The sequence below is a fragment of the Muntiacus reevesi genome, chromosome 1 (genome assembly GCF_963930625.1).
Source record: "Muntiacus reevesi chromosome 1, mMunRee1.1, whole genome shotgun sequence".
Lineage (NCBI taxonomy): Eukaryota > Metazoa > Chordata > Mammalia > Artiodactyla > Cervidae > Muntiacus > Muntiacus reevesi.
The window spans coordinates 27,978,638-27,999,803 of record NC_089249.1 but is presented as its reverse complement, the minus strand read 5'-3'; the positions used below and the strand labels follow the sequence as shown (position 1 = coordinate 27,999,803).

The 21,166-nt window shown below is 37.3% G+C and overlaps 1 protein-coding gene across 1 annotated transcript in view; it reads left to right on the top strand.

Annotated features, from left to right (window-relative positions):
- The window catches only part of STK38L (serine/threonine kinase 38 like), a 79,832-nt gene extending 59,235 nt beyond the window's left edge, over positions 1–20,597 (top strand). The window contains exons 5-15 of the mRNA XM_065940008.1: positions 3,986–4,108; positions 4,342–4,425; positions 9,035–9,158; positions 10,719–10,873; positions 11,234–11,336; positions 11,519–11,580; positions 13,790–13,907; positions 14,340–14,463; positions 15,305–15,400; positions 17,582–17,673; positions 17,778–20,597. Coding sequence (XP_065796080.1) covers positions 3,986–4,108; positions 4,342–4,425; positions 9,035–9,158; positions 10,719–10,873; positions 11,234–11,336; positions 11,519–11,580; positions 13,790–13,907; positions 14,340–14,463; positions 15,305–15,400; positions 17,582–17,673; positions 17,778–17,905 — 1,209 coding nt within the window. The 3' untranslated portion in view covers positions 17,906–20,597. The remainder of the gene's footprint in view (positions 1–3,985; positions 4,109–4,341; positions 4,426–9,034; positions 9,159–10,718; positions 10,874–11,233; positions 11,337–11,518; positions 11,581–13,789; positions 13,908–14,339; positions 14,464–15,304; positions 15,401–17,581; positions 17,674–17,777) is intronic.
- The last annotated feature ends 569 nt before the right edge of the window (positions 20,598–21,166 follow it).

Genomic DNA, 21,166 nt, shown 5'->3' with positions numbered 1-21,166 from the left:
GAGGGTTTTTTCCCTAGTTCAGGGAATCAGAAAAGGTTTCACAGAAGAATTAACAGTTGATTTGAATCTTAAAGAAATAGGTAGAATTTACATAATTATTAAGAGGTGCATTCAAAGTAACAAATATGTGCAGAATATTGCACTTTAAAAATGAACTATATGAAAGCAGGTGTCCAGAGGCCAAGCAAGTATCATAAAGAAGAGAAGCTGGCTCCATTGGTTTCCTAGGGACATTTAGTCTTTTGAGCTAATATATTTTGCATATTTAATTCACTTTTTTTTTTCATTTCCATGAAGAAATAGATTCTTTTTTTTTGCCTTGTTCTGAAGATTTTCTCCTCACAGTTTGTCTTTTGATAAAGAATACCACTTTTCACTTTGCTGAAAGAAAACGAGACCACCAGCCTGATAGTACCAGTTTCCCATGTCTGGCACCGGGTGGATGGAGGTGGCCTGGTTTCTGGGCTATCATGTTGGCCCAGTGCAGCCAAGTTCTGCTTTTCAGGAGAAGCTGGATATCTGGACTTGTATGAAATCATTTGCCTTTTTAAAATATTGGCATGTTATTAGGATGATTTAAAAACAACTTAGGGGCCAAATCAAATGCATGTAAGAGTTGAGTATAGCCTCTCGTCCAGAACAGGAGGTGCTAAGTATATCTAGAACTGTTCTCTATAATTCTCTTTAAATAACTCACAGAAAATGTGAGGTGATTTTACCCCTAAAAGATCTCAGTGGCCTAAAATAACCATGTATAAATATAAAACATCTAAAATTTTCAGTAAGGATATTAGAATCCCAACAATGCTTCTTGCTGGGCCCCATGCTAAGCCCTACACTGTCACAAATAGACATGGTCTCTGAATGAATGTACGGTGTGCTGGAACTATCTTTATGTGGGATGGATCTTTTAAAAGTAAAATTATTTTATAAAAATAAATTCATCCTTAATGCATTCTGTAATAGAAACTAACCTGTGAAGTAGTTTATGAAAGTTAGCTGTGAAAACTAAACCGTATATATAATGTGGTCATGAGAAGCATTTATAAGAGATGAAGTTGTTACCTGATGTATTCCATATCTTAAAACTTCTGTGTACACTGTCTTCTACAAAAACTGAGCACCCTGCAAAATGAGCGTTTGAGGAACGCCCATTTGAAGAGGAATGGAGAAAAAAAAGAAAATGGTGTATTTCTAGTTTCATCTCATTTTAAATCCTACCTAACATGGAATATTACTTACTGTAAGGGAAAACCAAACTGCACAAGCTGAAGCTGCAAGAGGGCCTTGACATGCTAAGCCTGCCCACAGATTCCTGTTGTCGTCTTAGAGAGGAAAGAATATGATTGCCAAAAACATGATTGCAACGCTATTTGCTTTGCAAGATGACTTGATTTACACAAGTTGTGAGCAGATATATCAACATGCTTTTTTCATCAGTTTTTTAAGAAATGTGAACTTGTTTCAACTCTTTTTGGACTACAACGTGGACTTTGATATTATGGATAAGTTTTTTTTGTTTTTCAAGTACTGTGACAGTGTCATAGGTGAATTCCCTTTTTCATAAGATTGTATATTTCATACACTGTTATCTCCCTTTCACCATTTAGTAGCTCTCTCCTGACTACATAATATTGTTTACTTACCACACTATACAACCTGTCAAATAGTAATAAGCATTACTTTCTTTGACTGCCTCTCTATCAATTTTGAGCATAATCTATGAAATTGTGTGATGAAATCTTTTCCATTCAGATTAGACAAGTTTCTGAATCTGCATCCAACTGTACATTGTTAAATCCATAAAGCCAGAAATCCAGCCTGCCTTTCAGAATTCTTATATTTAATCATTGATGTAATTTTTAAAAGGGTCTTTGCTTCTTTGAAAAATGGTGTTATAGTGCCACCGTGTGGCCTTTTAAAATTAGAGTCAGTTTATAACAAGCTACTTCTGAGCTATCCTTTTGTTTTAGTAATAATTCATTTTTCAACATTATTGACTCAAAGGGCATTTTTAAACAAAGAAGGTCTTCACTATTTCCACCACTGGTGTGACTTCATTTAGCTGTTTAAAGGTGTTTGGTTTGAAGACATAATTTCTTGATTTTATTTTTGTAGACTTTGTTAGAAGTATCAGAATTCCATTGTGTTGATGATGCATACTTGCATATTTCTAATTAATAATTCACTTTACCAATTTGGAAACAGTTGCACACAGGCGTAGGAAGGGGCTATTCAGTGGTTATATCTTGAACTACATTTAGGAACAGTGCTTCTGAACCGTTTCAGTCATTTTGACTTTCTTTCTCAGACCTGAACCTCTGCGTGCTTGATAGGGTTCAGTTGAAGATGAACTGGGGCTTGATTTTTTCACTGATTTTGTTTGTTACCCATTCTTGTGACCTCTACTGTGGTAGTGTTCCGTTGTTGTGTCCAACTCTTTGCAACCCCATGGACTACAGCACGCCAGGTCTTCTGTGTCCTTCACTATCTCCTGGAGTTTGCTCAGGTTCATGTCCATCGAGTCAGTGATGCCATCCAACCATCTCATCCTCTGCTGCCCACTTCTCCTCCTGCCCTCAGTCTTTCCCAGCATCAGGGTCTTTTCCAGTGAGTCAGCTCTTCACATCAGGTGGCCAAAGTATTGGAGCTTCAGCTTCAGCATCTGTCCTTCCAGTGAACATTCAGGGTTGATTTTCTTTAGGGTTGACTAATTTGATCTCCTTGCTGTCCAAGGGACTCTGAAGAGTCTTACGTGATCTCTACTGCTGCTGCTGCTGCTAAGTCACTTCAATCGTGTCCGACTCTGTGCGACCCCAGAGATGGCAACCCACCAGGCTCCCCCATCCCTGGAATTCTCCAGGCAAGAACACTGGAGTGGGTTGCCATTTCCTTCTCCAATGCATGAAAGTGAAAAGTGAAAGTGAAGTCGCTCAGTCATGTCCACCTCTTAGCAACCCCATGGACTGTAACCTACCAGGCTCCTCCGTCCAGGGAATTTTCCAGGCAACCCCTGGCAAGAGTACTGGAGTGGGGTGCCATTGCCTTCTCCGTGATCTCTACTAGGTTGAGCTAATTTGGCATAATTCTATGTCAAAAAGCAGAAATTTGGTTCATGAGGGGAAGGAGAAGCAAGGTTTAGAACAATTAAATAAATGCCCATTCCAAGTGTAAGCTTCAGGTAGTTCATAATTTTTCTTTAATAGTATTTTTTGTAATCTTTGTGTAATGAATTGTGAAATTCTTGACTTGGATATTTTAAAGGATTCTTTGTGTAATTATTTTTTTGTTGTTGCAATTTCATATTTTTAAGAAGTTATATGCCAAGTCTTAAGCACTTTATTTAAAAAATCTGCCCAAGAACAAATTCTACCATAAATAAGCCTGCATGGAAATACTGCTGCTGTGTGATTTCAGTGTCGGAAGTCTCAGCTGCTGTGAGAGCAGCCTTGGAAATTACCGAGTTGACACAATTCCCTAGTAGATTTGTTAACAGTAAAAAATGAATATCAGAAATTATGGTGACTTCCCCAGTGGTCCAGCAGTTAAGAATCTGCTTTCCAATGCAGGGGGCACGGGTTTGATTCCTGGTTTATGGAATTAAGATCCCACATGCTGTGCGATGCGGCCAAAAGAAAAGTAAAGAATGCTATTAGCATTTCCTAAAGTTCAATTTTTATTTTTGAATGAAGTTAGCATATGGATGAAAGATTATGTGGACTTGTTAAGATGAAGTATTTAATGGAGTCTGTCTCAAAAATAAAGATTTATCAATTGTTAAAATTTTTTTAATGATTTTTAAAATTATTTTATTTTTTCCATGCTTAATGAATGTTCAACTTTGGTAAATAAGTTGTAGCACCAGCATATAGTATTTAAGATATGTTACCTTCATTTTAATATATCATATCTTTTAACACTATAGGCTTCCTTTGAAACAATCTGATTTTAAAAATCATCTTCCTAAAATGTTCTTTTTTAATAGAAAAAGTTACGCCGATCACAGCATGCTCGCAAGGAGACAGAGTTCTTACGGCTCAAGCGGACCAGACTCGGCCTGGACGACTTTGAGTCTCTGAAAGTTATAGGAAGAGGAGCGTTTGGAGAGGTGTGCTTCTTTTCTAAAGTCGCTGCTATTGAAAATGTGTATCTTAAGATAGTACCTTCATATGTAAGTAGTGTAATGTGATAAAATGTGTATTAAAGGAGCTGCATTTTAATAGAATTTCTAAAATAACCAGCAACAGCAAATTACAGCACTGCTTTCTTTAAAGGAGCCTACCTTTCACCCCTAAATAAATAGCAGTGACTGAAATTGGTGCTATGAATTTTACATTCAAGGTGCGGCTGGTCCAGAAGAAAGATACAGGCCATATCTATGCAATGAAGATATTGAGAAAAGCTGATATGCTTGAGAAAGAGCAGGTAAGAGCTCTTTAGCACATGTAACCAGAGGAACATCCGCTGGCGAGGTGTTAGAGTAAGTGCTAAAACTGGGGCTTTTAAGAAAGAGAAACCTACACATCTTACTATTTAATTGATTATAAATGTTTTGGTAGCCTGTTTCATTGTTTCTCTCTGGTTAAAATTTCTTCCAAATTCATAATCTAGCTTATGTCTTCAGGCTGTCATAACAAAATACCACAGACTGGGTGACTTAGACGACAGACATTTCTTTTCTCATAGCTCTGGAGGCTGGAAGTCCAGGAGCAAGGCAGGGTTTCGTTGCTGGTGAGACCTCTCTTCCTGCCTGCACACAGCAGCCTTCTCACCAAGTGCCCACATGGCCTTTCCTTGGTGTGTGCAGAGGGCAGAGAGTGACCCCCTGGGGTCTCTTCTTATAAGAACACTATCCCTCCCTGCTTATGGCCTCACTAAACCTACCTCCTTAGAGGACCCCGTCTCCAAATCCAGCCACAGTGGGGTTTAGTGCATCACCATAGGAATTTTCAGGGAGGACACGAACCTTCAGTTCATAGCAAAATACCTTCTTCTCTGACTTCACTAAAAATAAAGGACACTTCTCAGCACTCTCCGTCCCTATTACCCATCAGATAAGCAAACCAGTCTCCTAAGAATTTGCTGATTTTATTACACATATTTCAAAATCTGTAAAGGGCCCCTCTTGTGGCTTGGATGGTAAAAGATGTGCCTGCAATGCAGGAGACCCAAGTTTGATCCCTGAGTTAGGAAGATCCCCTTAAGAAGGGAATGGCTACCCACTCCCATATTCTTGCCTGGAGAATTCCATGGACAGAGGAGCCTGGCGGGCTACAATCCATGGGTTACAGAGTCAGAGACGACTGAATGACTAACACTCAAATTCTATAACCCCTCCAATTTTGTACTCCTGAGCTCTCTCTATCTTTCCTGTGACTTGGTGCAATTTTGGGGTGACCATGAATCTGAAGACATCGATTATTGTTGTTATTCTATTATTTTATGCATCCAGCTGAGTAGACATTGTTAGAACCCTGAGTGAATACATATGCTAGTGAAAGACTCAACAGTGTGAGGGTGCAGAGGGAGATGGTACCTCCCTGGACCTAAAGCTGAATTGCACTGTTAGTCCCACCCAAACTAACTTTGTTATCATAACAGTAATGATACTGATTTTTCATTTAAATATGGCCCAATTGAATTTTCACTTTCTGTTCCATTCATTCGACAAGTATTTATTAGGTGCCTACGATGTGTCAAATACTATTCTAGGTTCTGGAAATACAGTGATTAACAGGTGAAAGCTGAATCTTGTTCACTGACAGTTGTGGGGAAAATGAGCAGACAGCTGTTTGAAATAGTCATGTCTGCCGAGTACTATGAAGACAGACTTTACAAAAGGATAAAGTGATGCAGATGACCTGGCTTTAGGAGAAAGAATTAGATGAGGGAAGGTCCTCTGCAAAGAGAATATTGACGAGAAAGAGTGAGACCTAATGATCAGGTAAAACGAAGATCCAGAGGCCCTGCAGCAAAAAGAATCTTGGTCTGTTCAGAGATGGAAAGAAGCCACTGTGGCTAGAATTCAGGGAGGGAAGAGTGGTGGGAGATGAAGCGGGAGAGGGAGCCAGGGAGCAGATCACACAGAGCCTTGATGGTCGAGAAATGGTGTGTGGGTCCCCCTCCAGAAGCAGTGGGAAGACACTCTTTTGCTTGAATGAGAACTGACATGTCTGCTGGATGCTTGGCAAAGATGGATCAGCCCCGTAGCTTGCAGGCAGGACAAACAAGAGTTGGAGCCGGGAGAACACTTGAGAGACTGTGTAGCCGTGCCAGCCGGGATGTGATTGTGACTTACACAACGGTGCATGCTTGCTCAGTTGCTTCAGGCGTGTCCGGCTCTGTGCAACCCTGTGGGCTGTAGCCCGCCAGGCTCCTCTGTCCATAGGATTCTCCAGGCAAGAATACGGGAGTGGGTTGCATTCCCTCCAGGGGATCTTCCCAACCCAGGGATGGAACCTGAGTCTCTTATGTCTGCTGCATTGGCAGGCAGGTTCTTTACCCCTAGCACCACCTGGGAAACCCTGTACAACAGTACAGGATTACAACAATTAAGTGGAAGAAAAGTCACAGACGAAGTGTATGACCTCATGGAAGAGCCAGCAGGATTTTCTGTGCCGTACTCTATATTGGGAGTGAGAGGAGGGACAAGGATAGTGAGAAAAGAGGGAAGAACCAAGGATAATTCCCAGAGTTGTACCTGGGAATGGGATGCTTCATGGTGTCGTTTTCTAATGTAGAGAAGACAGGGAAAGCAGGTCGCTCCTGACCACTCACTCTCCAGGAAGACAGGACTCTGCAGACAGCCTGCTTTCAGGATGAGAAGGTGACAGGAACGTCCAGAGATGCGGTGACAGGGGTTTTGTTGAACACAGGCTGATCTACAAGGAAAAGGTTAGAAGGCGAGGGAGGTCGGATATTGAGATGTGTTAGAGAATTACAGATAATGATGGAAATAAACATCTGGGTTAAGATGTAGAGCCTCCAAGATTAGGAGATAAACAGGAAACTTCTAACTAAGCCATATGGGATTAGTCCTGGATTGAGTTTTAGAGAAAAGACTAAAGGCAGAAGTGAGTTCTAGTCTGTAGTCTTTAGGTAACTGGCCACATGTGGCTGCTGGGCTTGAGTGTAGCTAGTCTGAACTGAAATATGCTGTGAAAAGGAAAATGCCCTACCAAATTTTGAAGACTTGGTGTCCCCTCCCTCAAAAAAAGAGTATAAATAAATACCTCAATGATTTTTATGGTGATTACATGCTGAAATGGTAACATTTTGGACATATGGGGGTTACAAAAACTACATTGTTAAAAATAATTCCACCCATTTCTTTTTATCTTTTGTGTGGCTACTAGAAAACTTAAAATGACATGCGTGGTTTGCATTTATTTCTGTTGGACAGCCCTGGTCTAGAATTTTTGCAGGAGAATCTTCACTGTAGTCCAACATCAAATCAAGTCTCTTTTGCACTTTGGGGTTGTTTTTTTTCCTATATATAAATTAATTTGCTTTTGTCACCATTGAATTTCATTTTAGAAAATGCTTTTCCCACTTAATTCTAATATATTATTATTTTAAGTTTTTATCACTCTGCAAAATTAAATAGCAACTTATCTCTCCACTTTCCTGGTGGCTCAGACAATAAAGCATCTGCCCACAATGCGTGAAACCTAGGTTCGATCCCTGGCTTGGGAAGATCCCCTGGAGAAGGAAATGGCAACCCACTCCAGTATTCTTGCCTGGAGAATTCCATGAACAGAAGAAACTGACAGGCTACAGTCCTTGGGGTCGCAAAGAGTCGGACACGACTGAAGCGACTAACATATCTCCCCACTGTTGTGGTTCCAGATTACTGTGGATGACATTTCCTCTGCTTTAGAAACCTAGGTCCATTTTGAAAACATACCTGTAATCTGGCTTCAAGATACTTAAAAATGATTAATCAAGCCAAGTGTATGATGTAGTTGTTTATCTTGACAACACCAGAGGCAGCACCAGAGTTCGTTTTTCCTTTACCATCTCAAAATGCTTTGTAAAAGGTGGTAGGTAGGAATTTCAATATAATTTTTTACTTTATGAAACAGGTCCAAAGAAATTTTAAGTTTTTTGATGCCAGAAAGCAAGTTTTTAGTCTTTATTTTTGTGCTTTGATTTTGATCTTAGAGCATTTACTGTATCAGACCGTAATACAGTAACCTCAGTTATTTTAAGCAGAGCATATTTTGTTATAAAGAAAAGGTTTACAAAATCTGTATCCTCATATGCTTTAGGCCAGAGTTCATAATGGCACACAATGAAAATAGCAAAAGCATAAATCAAATTATTCTATTGTTAATTAATATTTGAAGAAAGAATGTATAAATGTATCAGTGGGCAAATGTTGGAAAATTAACTGTACCAACCCCAACCACTCAATTTGTTCACTGAGTGAACAAATCACTCAGTTCATAAAGTTTTTCAGTCTCCAAAATATTCATTTAATAGTAACTGTAGTAATTATGTGTCTGGCAAAAGTCAGTAGCAAAATCTCAAAAAGTTATATAAGAATTTACTGTAGATCATGTTTATGGATACTATAAAGGTTTATTATAACAAAATAATATAAAATTATTGTAAATGTTTCAACTTCTTAAAACAACCTAATAGCTAAAGGCCAAGTCAGGCCCTTTGTCGGATTAGTAACAATTAAAAATAGTTTGTTGAGGACCCTGACTTTGTCATACCAATCTATAGGGCATTGCTCACTACTTAACTTTTAATAAAAGTCAGACTGGGACCCTAAATTTATATGACAAAGCCAGGATCCTTGGTTAGGTGGAGATTCTGGTTAGAAAATCTTTAGACTAATCATTTTTCTACCTCAAAAATCTCAGCTTCCTTTTGTGATCCCACCTTTTCAGACCTGAAGATATCAGCTAAAATAAACTGTTTCCTGAATTTCTCCATATTTAATGAGAATATGGTAATTGTTAAGAAGTAAGCTTGAAAAATGTGTAACATGTTACAATTATGTTTTCAAAATACATTCATCCAGGTGGCCCATATCCGAGCAGAAAGAGATATTTTGGTAGAAGCAGATGGTGCCTGGGTGGTGAAGATGTTTTACAGTTTTCAAGACAAGAGGAACCTTTATCTAATCATGGAATTTCTCCCTGGAGGTAAAAGCAAATGTAATAGTAATGACAGGCCAACACAAGCCATCTTTATATCTAGCTATGATTTTATTGATTATGTAAGTCAGTAAGCTAGGGATATTTCATACTTCTGGCTCTGAGGTTTTACACAGTCATAATTTTCTAATCATTCCTCCCATAATAATACTAATTTGAACCACAAATCAGATTGTTTTGAAGAAATGATAAAGCTGGCACATTTTAAATATTATCATTCTGTTTAGTATATATAATTTTTTAGATATTTGCAAGTTTAGAGTTGAGAACAAGTCCCCAAAGAAGAAGACAGACAGCCCAGTGGGCAAATGATAGGTGGGGTGAGGAGGAGAACTCCGGTTGGTCCACAAATAGATAAGAAAGTGTTCAGCTTTACTCATATTCAGGGAAATGCAAATTAAAACAAGAATGAGATTCCATTTCACACTCAACCATCTGACTGGTAGAAACATTAATAGTCTGAGTGTGGGGGAAACCTGGCCTCTCATCTGTGCAGAAGAATCTCTGACTCTTAGGGAGAGCAGTTCAGAGATGCCAGGAAAGGTAAAGAGGTGTGTGTCCTACAGCCAGGGGTTCTTCCCCACATGTGCACAAGAGGCCTCATGGCAGCACTGTCATAAGGTGAAACCCTAGATGCAAGATGACTGCCCATCAGTAGAAGAATGGATAAGTAAAACATGGCATAATTATGTCATGAAATATTTTACAGTAGTTAAAAGTCAGGAGCTGTATTTGATTCAAGAGTAGGATCTCAGAAACCAAGAGAAATAAAGCAAGCTGTGGAATTATATGTACAGTTGATATCACTTATGTAATTTTAAAAACCATAAAAAAGACTCTCAATTCATAGATTAATATATATGCATCTGAAAACATTTCAAAAATAAGCTGGAAGAACACACACCAAAGCAAATCCATGATAATGGTGACTCAGCAAAAAGGGGAAGGGCACTAGAATGGAAACAGAGGATAAAGAATCTGCGTGGTATTTTTTTTTTTCTTTCAAGACTTGAAGCATCATGAAAAAATATTAACAGTTGTCAATTCTGAGTTGTAAATTTACAAGTGTTTCTTCTTTGTCCCTTGTAAAAGAGCAAAATTTCTTGGGAACAAGAATGTCTAGAAGTGACCCTTTTGGTGGGATAATGACTTATCTTTGTTAGCCCAAAGAGTGCTGAGTGCTTTTGAGACTTAAATTTGAAAGGATATATCCCATTTCCAGATGCACTTACATGCATTCATTTTCCCAGCTTGATATATTTTCCTCAGCAACTTATTTCTGGATATTGAGTGGTAGATACTACATCATTATCAGTTCTGCTCTAATTTGATTTCAAATACTTTCTATCTTAAAACCATTACATGTCATGAAACTTTTCCTTATGCAATGAGACTTTTTATTTGGCCCTAGAGATGGTTGGAAGTACTCTGGGTAGATCATAAAATGCAGAAATGAGGCTTAAGTTGTGTATTACAAAGACATCTTTTACAAAACATTCCCTCTTTTGAGGCATTACTAATACAGGGTACTTACTCTCATTTACTTAGGTGACATGATGACATTGCTAATGAAGAAGGATACTTTGACAGAAGAGGAAACACAGTTCTACATTTCAGAGACTGTTCTGGCAATAGATGCGATCCACCAGTTGGGTTTCATCCATCGGGATATTAAACCAGACAACCTTTTGTTAGATGCCAAGGCATGTGAATAAACTGGTGAATTACTAGGTCACTGATTGTTTTATGCTGTAATAGAGGTGGTTTTGTGATTGGAAATCGGCAACTGCAATTTATATGACTGCTAACCTACATTATTTTATAAACTGGTACAATAGGAGAGAGCTCTTGAAGTGCAATGACCTCAAGGGGAAAACTGGCTGTCTTTTTATCATCTTCCATTTTCTCCTTCTTAAAATAATCAACATCAAATATTGGTAATTTTGCATTTCACCTGTAGGAGTTTTAAGCTAAGAATTTTTATGAATGCATTTAGAAGAAGAGTTTTAAGTAAACCTTTTGTCTCTAATGATTTTATGAGGTTTTTTCCTTTTTTTCCTTAGGGTCATGTAAAATTATCTGATTTTGGTTTGTGCACGGGATTAAAGAAGGCTCATAGGACTGAATTCTACAGAAATCTTACTCACAACCCACCAAGTGACTTCTGTAAGTTGGATTTTTTTTCGAGTTAAAGTAGTTCAGCTGGTTTAATCCAGGACTGTTGAGAACTGAAGCTTCTGTCCTTCTCCTCAACCCTTAAACTGGTGTGTTTTCAATGCACGTATGTGAATTTGTGTTTTGGTAAGAATTTTCCCCTCATAATTACAATTCTGTCTCATTGAAATTAGCATTCCAGAACATGAACTCAAAGAGGAAAGCAGAAACATGGAAGAAAAATAGGAGACAACTGGTAAGTAGCCACATTTGGAAGAAAGAATTTTGTGCCCTGGTCCTAAAATCTCATTTGGTATTTGTTTTATAATTTAGAGCTTCACAATAATTAGTTCTTACTTCCTAGCAGTGATAGAGCTTGTTCTGAGATAGTATAGCTTTCTTAATTTTTCTGTAGTATTTCCGTGCCTGTAAAGGAAAATGCTACTTTCATATTTTATGATTTCACTTCAGAATATTTTATCAAGCATATCTATAATTATGCATTTGTCTGTTTGCCAGTACTAACACTTTCTATAAAACTCACCGAGATGAGTGTGTGTGCATGCTAAGTCACTTCAGTCTTGACTTAGTGCTCTGACTTGGTGCTCTTGTCTTGACTTAGTGCTTAGTGCTCTTGACTTAGTTGCTCTGTGCAACCATATAGACTGTAGCCTGCCAGGCTCCTCTGTCCGTGGGATTCTTCAGTACTGGAGTGGGTTGCCATGCCCTCCTCCAGGGGATCTCCCAACCCAGGAATTGAACCTGTGTCTTTTGCATCTACTTGCATTGGCAGGTGGGTTTCTTTACTGCTAGCACCACCTGGGAGATGAGTGTAAATTGCAGTAAATGCTGAGTGATTTTCATGTTTCCATTTTCCCTTCCTGTCCTGATAGAACAAATATCAGTCAGCATAAGTAAGGTTATTGTGTGTTTCTAAGAACTTTATAGACAAAGTAAACATAAAGTTTGTTGTCATGTTAACAGTGTTACAATAAAATAGAATTGAAAAGCAGACTTTACCACAAATAAACTTAATGACTCCTTTAATGCCCAACAGCACTGTCTGTTTTTAACCCTGCAAGCTTTCTCCTCCATTACTTAGCAAATATTAGAATCATTTGTCCCTTTTCCTCTTTCCTTTTATCCTGTGAACATTGTCAAGGTTACGAATGTGCCTTTTGACTTTAATTTCCTAACTTCTTGTATAATGCCTGGAGCATATCGACAGATATCTATAAATATTTGTTAAATTCTTCCGCCAAGTGATGAAGAGAAACTTACTCAGCAGTCCCTCAGGAAGGTAAACAGACTGAAAGGCAAGAGTCTGGTACCCTCTCAAAGCAAATAAAATGACCTTTGCGTTATTGAACTCATTCTCTCATTAGCCCAAGTAAACTTTTTGTGCTTGTAAAACATTTTGGTGTTTTAAAGTTTTCAAAAATATTTTTTAAATGTTTTGAGCTCTGCATTAATGACAGAATATTCCTTCTACTTTTAAGTCTGTCACTTTCACTTTTAGATCAGATTTTATGATTGAGAAAAGAATTGCAGTATTTCCTACTTTTAAAGGGAAATATGGATACTGCCTAAAACTATGGTGGAAATTCTGTATCCCCCAGTTACAGGGTATTCACAATCATTACTCATGTGCAGGTTTTACTGTTCTTGTGACCATCATCATGACTTACATCAGTGTTTTCCAGTGAAGAAATAGAGCAGACTCTTGGTGTTTGGGGCAGGAAATTCCTTTAGAGCCTACATCCCCCGCCACTAAATGCCAGTCATATCCTTCCCCAGATCACAGAAATGTCAAAATCTGCTGTTACACATTTTCAAATGACCCCTAGAGTACTACCTGTAATAGAAAATTGCTGCCTTAAAGAAAGTTTTTGTAAGATTTTATATGAATTAAGGATGAAAACCTGCATTGCTTTCTAATAGATAAGCAGCACCCTGGAAATGAGTTTATAATGAAAATACCTGATGTATATATGGGAGGCTGTGGTTTACAGACACATTCCTTTGCTTGTTTCATTCTTGTACCTACTCTGTTAGGGCAGGAATTATTAGTCCAGTTTTATGTAAGCAGAAGTTGAGGCTCAAAAAGGCTGAATGACTTGCCCGAGAGCGAGTATTGAGTGGAGAAGCCAGGCCGACTGAACACAACCTTTTTATTCTTTTTTGGACTGGATTTAGGACTGAATACATAAATAACTTAGTTGAGCTCTTTAGGGACAGAAATCATGTCTTAACATATTATCTGACTCCATGCCTGTCACTAAGCCTTACACATGATAAAATGCAAAACACATATTAGATTCAAAATTAACTTCTGTATATTTTGGTTTTTCCAGTAGTGAGCCATCCTCAGATCTTTAAAAAAAAAAAAAAAAAAAAAAAAAATATATATATATATATATATATATATATAGAGGACACTGGTTTGACAAGCTGTTCCTTTGCAGGCATATTCAACAGTTGGGACACCAGATTACATTGCTCCGGAAGTATTCATGCAGACTGGTTACAACAAATTGTGTGACTGGTGGTCTTTGGGAGTAATTATGTATGAAATGCTAATAGGTATGTTTTATTATTCATTTATGCACATACCATATAAATCAGAGTGCCACTGATTGAACATACTGTAGATATTATGGGCTAAAATATCTGAACTTGTTAAGCTGATTTCTGGCATCCCCCAATGTTAAATACACAATGATAAATATCAGTGAGCTCTCTAGGGATCCTGTGTCAGGAAGGGGGCATTTAACCAGAATTCCCAGGTATCTAAATTGTATCTGCCTGACCTTTTAGGTGAAAGAGGGGCAATGCTTTAAATCCTTTATTTTGTTGACTTTATAAGTCATTTTATTATAAATGGGTAAATGGTGATTTTTTTTTATTGTTAAGTAGAGCGCTCAGGGCTATTTTGTTTTTTTGTGACATGTAGATAGTAGGTACAGCAAATTTGATCATAAAGGCTAATGAAACCTTATTTCCTGTGATACATAGGATATCCACCTTTCTGCTCTGAAACACCTCAAGAAACATACAGGAAAGTGATGAACTGGAAAGAAACTCTGGTATTTCCTCCAGAGGTGCCTATATCTGAGAAAGCCAAGGACTTAATTCTTAGGTTAGTAGTTAAATCTCTTAAAGAGGTTATGGTATCGTAAGGCCTCATGGGGACCTAAAAGATTAAATTGCCTATTTCAGTTTTGTGAGAAGAAAAAGACTATCACTGATCTGTACAGTCAAAGGACTCAGTAAAGAAAAGGCATTTTGGCTTTTTTTAAATGCAGATTCTTAAAAGGTAATATGCAGGACAAAGAAAAAGAGTTAAGAAGAGGGAAGAAGTTTTATATTATTTCAAAGGTCACTCCTGTTAGATTACAATGACTTTATCCCCTAAAGAGAAAGGAAAAATAAATTCTTAGTAGCAGTTCATATCACAAAAGTCTATGTAAGAAAAACACCAATACAGTATATTAACACATATATATGGAATTTAGAAAGATGGTAATGATGACCCTATATGCGAGACAGCAAAAGAGACACAGATGTAAAGAACAGACTTTTGGACTCAGTGGGAGAAGGTGAGGGTGAGATGATTTGAGAGAATAGCATTGAAACATGTATATTATCATATGTGAAATAGATTGCCAGTCCAGGTTTGATGCATGAGACAGGGTGCTCAGGGCTGGTGCACTGGGATGACCCTGAGGGATGGGATGGGGAGGGAGGTGGGAGTGGGGTTCAGGATGGGGAACACATGTACACCCGTGGCTGATTCATGTCAATGTATGGCAAAAGCCACTACAATATTGTAAAGTAATTAGCTGATTTCTATTTTTCCTCACATTTCTCACAATAGAGTTAACTTCAGTAAACAGAAAAAAAAGATGAAATGTTTGAAATAATGCAGCGTACTTGAGATGTAGTCTGCATATTATAATTTCTCTGTTTCCATTTTCTAGGTTTTGTATTGATTCTGAAAATAGAATTGGGAATAGTGGAGTAGAAGAAATAAAAAGTCATCCTTTTTTTGAAGGTGTCGACTGGGGGCACATCAGGTATATTTACAGGCTTTGAGCGGGATAAGGCTGTGTGAGTGAAAACTTTCTACTAGATTTGGTGATTAATTTATCTCTGATTCTGATAGATTAAATACAAGAGGTAACATTGTGGTCATGTGATAAGTTCGTGTTTTCTGGATGATATAAATGAATGAGACTGTAGTGGCTATAGCTGAATGACTCATTTTATGTAACATCCACTTTAAGAAACAACCACATACTGTGGCCCTGTTTAGATTTTGACACTCAAAGTTACATGATGAAGGCTGTTAGTGCAACAAAGATGTAATTACATTTAACAGTGTATAACTATTTTTGTCCTCTCATATTCTATACTGTCTCCTTTATTAATTTTGACGAATATACAGTCCCTCTCATATACACTGTGAAAGTGAAAGTCGCTCAGTCGTGTCCAACTCTTTGCAAACCCATGCACTATACAGTCCATGGAATTCTCCAGGCCAGAATGCTGGACTGGGTAACCTTTCCCTTCTCCAGGACATCATCCCAACCCAGGGATCGAACCCAGGTCTCCCGCATTGTGAGAGAAGTTAAATAATGCAGGTAGCTTTGAAGAACTGGTTTAGAGTTGTTTCTTGTGAGCAGTGGCCTTTATTCATTTTGTGGCCAAACTGTCTTCAGCAGCTCTGGACTCTCCCCAGCACAGCAACAGTTCAGAAACAAATCTGATTGTGCCATTTCCTTCCTTCTCTTTGCACTTAGAGAGTGATACTAAGGGTCTTTCCCTGCTTTTCAGGATCTTGGGATGTGATTCTTGCCTCATCTGTAGAAGCGGCATCTTGTGTGGTTTCTGCCCCACTCCTTCCACCCTAGGGCACTGTCATTTGCTCTTCATTCTGACGAAAATGCCCTTCACCTCTCTGGCCTCCCTGCCCTCAGTCCTGCCTCACCTATGCTCGCCAGCCCCCCTTTCCACTTTCAGACAGCTAAGTGTCCCTTCACTGGGGCTCCTACCATGTGCTAGACACTCTACCTGATTCTGGAGTAGGTATATTTGAGGGGCTGTTTACTATATGTCCAGCACTGTTGTAAGTACTTTATGTACATATCTCATCTTATCCTCATAATAAGCCTTGTTATTATCCCCATTTTACAAATGAGAAAACTAAGTCACAAAGAAGTAATTTGCCTTACTGGTGCCTCAGCTGGTAAGTGATCTGGCTAGAACTGAATCCAGGCAGTGTGATTCTGGAGTCCTGACTCTGAACTGCCACACTGTATTTTACTGTCCATGTGTCATCTCATTGAGCAGAACTATTACATGATTCCCCCTTGATACAATTGAAAGAATGCTTATAGACTACCAGTCCAGTCTCCTGGTTTTATATGAGGGAAGAGTCACAATGTCTAAGGTCATTCTAATAATTACTAGAGATTAGATCTCAGGGCACCAGAGTTTATATTTTTTTTACACTAAACTAATATAAATTTATTGTTAATACATTAAGTGTAAATAGATTAGAATAATTCTGGGGAAAATATAAATGTGTTTTTACACAACTTTGTACACTTATCACCTAATCGATCAATAAGTACTTGCTGAAAAAATAGAAGCAATAAAAATTGATGAATTTCCTAAACTATTTTTAGCATGATACAAAAACATTTTCATGACTTACTATTTTTTTAACCTGATGACCCCAGTTCCCTTAAAATTTATATGATTGAGAAGTTTTTGGATTCAGATTTCATCACAAACAAGTAGTCCTGTCACCGTTTGAGCCCCTTATTTTCCCAAATGACTTGATTTATCAAGTGGTGGATCCTCTACTAGAAGAATTCTATCCCTAAATTAATTAGGTTGGATTCTGGTCTCCACAATGTTTAGGGTACTTTATAGAATGATAAAATTTTTTTAATAAAATTCTCTGTTCTCCTTTCCCTGTCATTAACTATTCTTATTCCTCTTTAAAAAAAAACAGCATGAGAAAGTCATGATATAAAGAAATAAAAATTCCAAGTAAACGATAATATTTTAATAAGAAAATTCTACTCAGCTATGAAATCCACTTAACTTCAGAAAATTAAGATCCATAATAAATTTCCTTGGCTCTTCTAATATCTATAGAATAGCATGCAGAATTTGCAAGTAGAATTAAGCTTTGGAAAACTGAGTTCAAGAAAACTTAACCATGGTTACTGAATACTATTTTACAGGGAAAGGCCAGCAGCAATCCCCATAGAAATCAAAAGCATTGATGATACATCAAATTTCGATGACTTTCCTGAATCTGATATTTTACAACCAGGTAAGATATTCTCACAGTTAGCCACATTTAAAAGACTATGAAAGTGATAACATATTTCATTAATGAAATTCCTTTGGTCTTGGTTAATTTTTCTATCTTTCCAGTGCCAAACACCACGGAACCGGACTACAAATCCAAAGACTGGGTTTTTCTCAATTATACCTATAAAAGATTTGAGGGGTTGACTCAGCGTGGCTCCATCCCCACCTACATGAAGGCTGGGAAATTATGAACAAAGATCACGTGGGCTCACAAGCAAAAGAACTCAGGTAGCCGCATCACCAGGCTTGCTTGGCGTAGATAACAATACACTGAAATACTCCTGATGACGGTGGTGCTTCTGACTACAAGAGGAAATTCTACAGGCTTAGGATTTCGAAGACTACTACAGGAATTGGTTGGCAGTGCCAGCTGGCTTTTTTCTTTTTTTAATATTATTTTTGTTAACTTTATTATATGAAGGTACTGGAATAAAAGAAATGTACATCCCTTTCTAACTGCACTGCCTACACGCGTATTAAGGTCCATTCCGCCTGTGTGTGCCGTGGCTTTGTACTGTAACACCTCTAATCAATTCAGGAGAAACACATATCATTTAAAGCAACATAGGCTAACCTGTAGGTAACACTGCAGTATTGGCTGTTTTACTGCACACCTTATGGGTCTAGATAATCGATAAAAGCCATCTTCCATAGCTGGTGTTAGAACACTTGCCCTATTGGTTTGGACATCTATAGAATATATACGAAGACAATTTCTGTAATGGTTTTAAGGCATTTTAAAAAGGAAATACACTGGGTTATTTAAAAAATAAAGTTTATCATTATGTTATTACACAAACTCCACAGTAGGGAGTAACAACTTTTGAATAAGGAGGAAGTTGAACAGCTTCACTCAAGCACTCCACTAATATATTTACTTTGCATTCAGAAATACTGATGACCTTTATACATGTATTCTGTATACTCATAGGGAGATGTACTGTATCATATAAAATGTAAAGTTGCTTTTCTTGTGACAAGAGGACTTCTTTTTTAATAAGAGGACATGGCATTATTTTAATTTGATTATGGTGAGTTGAATTGAAGAAATGACCATGAAGGCTGCTTGTAGAACTACTAGTGTATTTTTATTAAACTATTTTTTTAAACGTCAAACTTCTGATCATGTAAATGAACTTGTAGAGAACAAAGAGCTATTTACTTTGGTTTTCTAGAAAGTTGTTACATATCATGGCTGGTTAACTTTTATTTGTTTTGATGAAAACTTTTCCTTTGATAGTACTTGTATTATTGTGCCATTATTTTCTTATACTCCAAATGTACCAAAGATCCTGAACAGAGTGGATGTTCACAACTATGGGGGATTTTACTGTCCTGCGGGAATGCTGTCTTCAGATCTTTGATGGAGGCTAGCTCATTCAAGGGCCCTACTGTTCATGTTTAGCTCCATCACTGTGGTTACTGTAAACGGAATTAAGGAAGTAAATGCAGGCCAGGGGGCTTGTGATTCGAGGATGGGGGAGGTGATGTCAGCAGCAAATTCTTTGGGTATTCCCCCAAGAATGAGATAGTCTTTTCCAGCTCAACATTTTCATTTTAAAATAACTCTCTGAAGTTTTGGCTTCGTCAGTAATAGTGGAGGAGTATTAATTTATCAAAGAATGGCCTAATGTTCGTCTTAATTGCTAACTAGTAGAATTTCTTTTTTAGATACAACAGTTATCACTGTTACGAATGATCTGTGATCAGAATCTAAAATGATAATTTATTTGTATAGATGTTCTTCTAGTGGGGAAGAATTGCATAGGACCATTATGCAGATCTACAAAAGCTTTTATAAATGTTCCTGCTTCTAGGGAGCTCCATGGTGTTTCAATAAGGCCATTCTGTTCTTTTTTTCTTCCTGCCCTGTTCTCCCCTTCCCTTCCCTTCCCTTCCTTTCCCTCCCCCCACCTTGCTTCCTTCCTCCCTCCCCTTTCCCTCCTGGTATTTGTTTGATACTTATTATGTGTTCACCTAATAGTTCATCTCCATTTTTCTTATCTGGAACATGTGACCAAGTATCTAGGAGAGAGAACTATTAAAATTTTGGGGTTATCTCCTTTTGCCTAGCTCTTGTTTTTCTAATTACAACTGCCTCTAATTTTAAAAACTCTCTAACTTACATTTAGTTTTATGAGATTTTTCTCATCTCCCCTCTTCCACTGTTTTTTTAAAAAGGATGTTTTGCTAGTGTGAATGGGTAAGATACAAGGAAATTGCAACATACTCTGGTTCTACTATGGTAACTATTCTAGTATTAAAAAATTTCATTAATTCATTAGTGAGAGAGAGATTGATATAAAGGAGCTGAATTACCTAAGTTTACCTTTTAACTGAATAAGAATAGAGCATTTTAGTTTCCATTTCCTTCATTCTTATTAATAGGAAGAACTTGGGGATAGTTTTGGTTTCTTGGCAGCAGAAGGGCAATTATGAAAGTTTACCTTGTTAAGATACTCATTTTTCCCTGGAGTAGAGTGATTCATAATCTTTGGGGTTCCCTCCTCATCAAAAGCATTTCTTAAGTGCCTATCTAAAAGCAATTAAAGACTGTGTCTGCCCTTTGGAAGCTAAGAATTTGATTCATAAAGCAAATTAGCTAGATAATTTGCAAAGTACCCTTGAGCTTGAATTTTCTCTATTATTTACTTCCCATATTTCAGGTGAACCATTTAATTTAAATGACAAAACCCTATCTAATCGACAGAGCATAATGACATTTTCTTTAAATTAGACTCTATTTTGAATTAAAGAGTTTTGTTATAAACTGTGTGTTTTTGGTTTTTCTAAGTATATAGAAAGCTTGTATAATTCAGATTTGTTGATTTCCTGATTTAATGTAGATTTTGACTTTTTTTATTAAAAAACCTTTGTATTAAAGCAAGTTATGTTTTTTTTTCTTTTATGCTTTTCTTATTAACATAGCTTTAAATGTTTAAATTTATTGAAGCATAGTGCTATCTGAGAATAGGAAATTTCTTATCAACCTTTACTGAATGGAATATATATCTGATTTAATAAGCTATTAGTTGAATGGAAAATAACAAGTATGGAAGATTCAAAACTGGTTGCTTAGGGTTAAGATAGGGTCTCATTTATTTCTGTAATAATATACTTTTTCTGTTTTTTTAAACACCTGTTATCTTTTCATAGATCTGTAAATCTTACAATATGTTTAAGTACACTTATTTTTGGTATTTTATTGTAGAAAACCTTTAGACAATCAACCCAGCAGTATCTACTGGTACGAGAAACAGCTATTCATCTATCAATGATCTGCAAAGAAATTGATTGAAATTTTAATCAATAGAGAGGTCCCTGCCTACAAAACACATTCTATTCTGTCTTTGAATTGCTAAGAGTCAGAACATTCAAAATAACTATTTTGCTACAACCATGAATATTTCCCCTTGTCTTGATTTAAATTTTATTTTCTCTGTAGAAGTGCA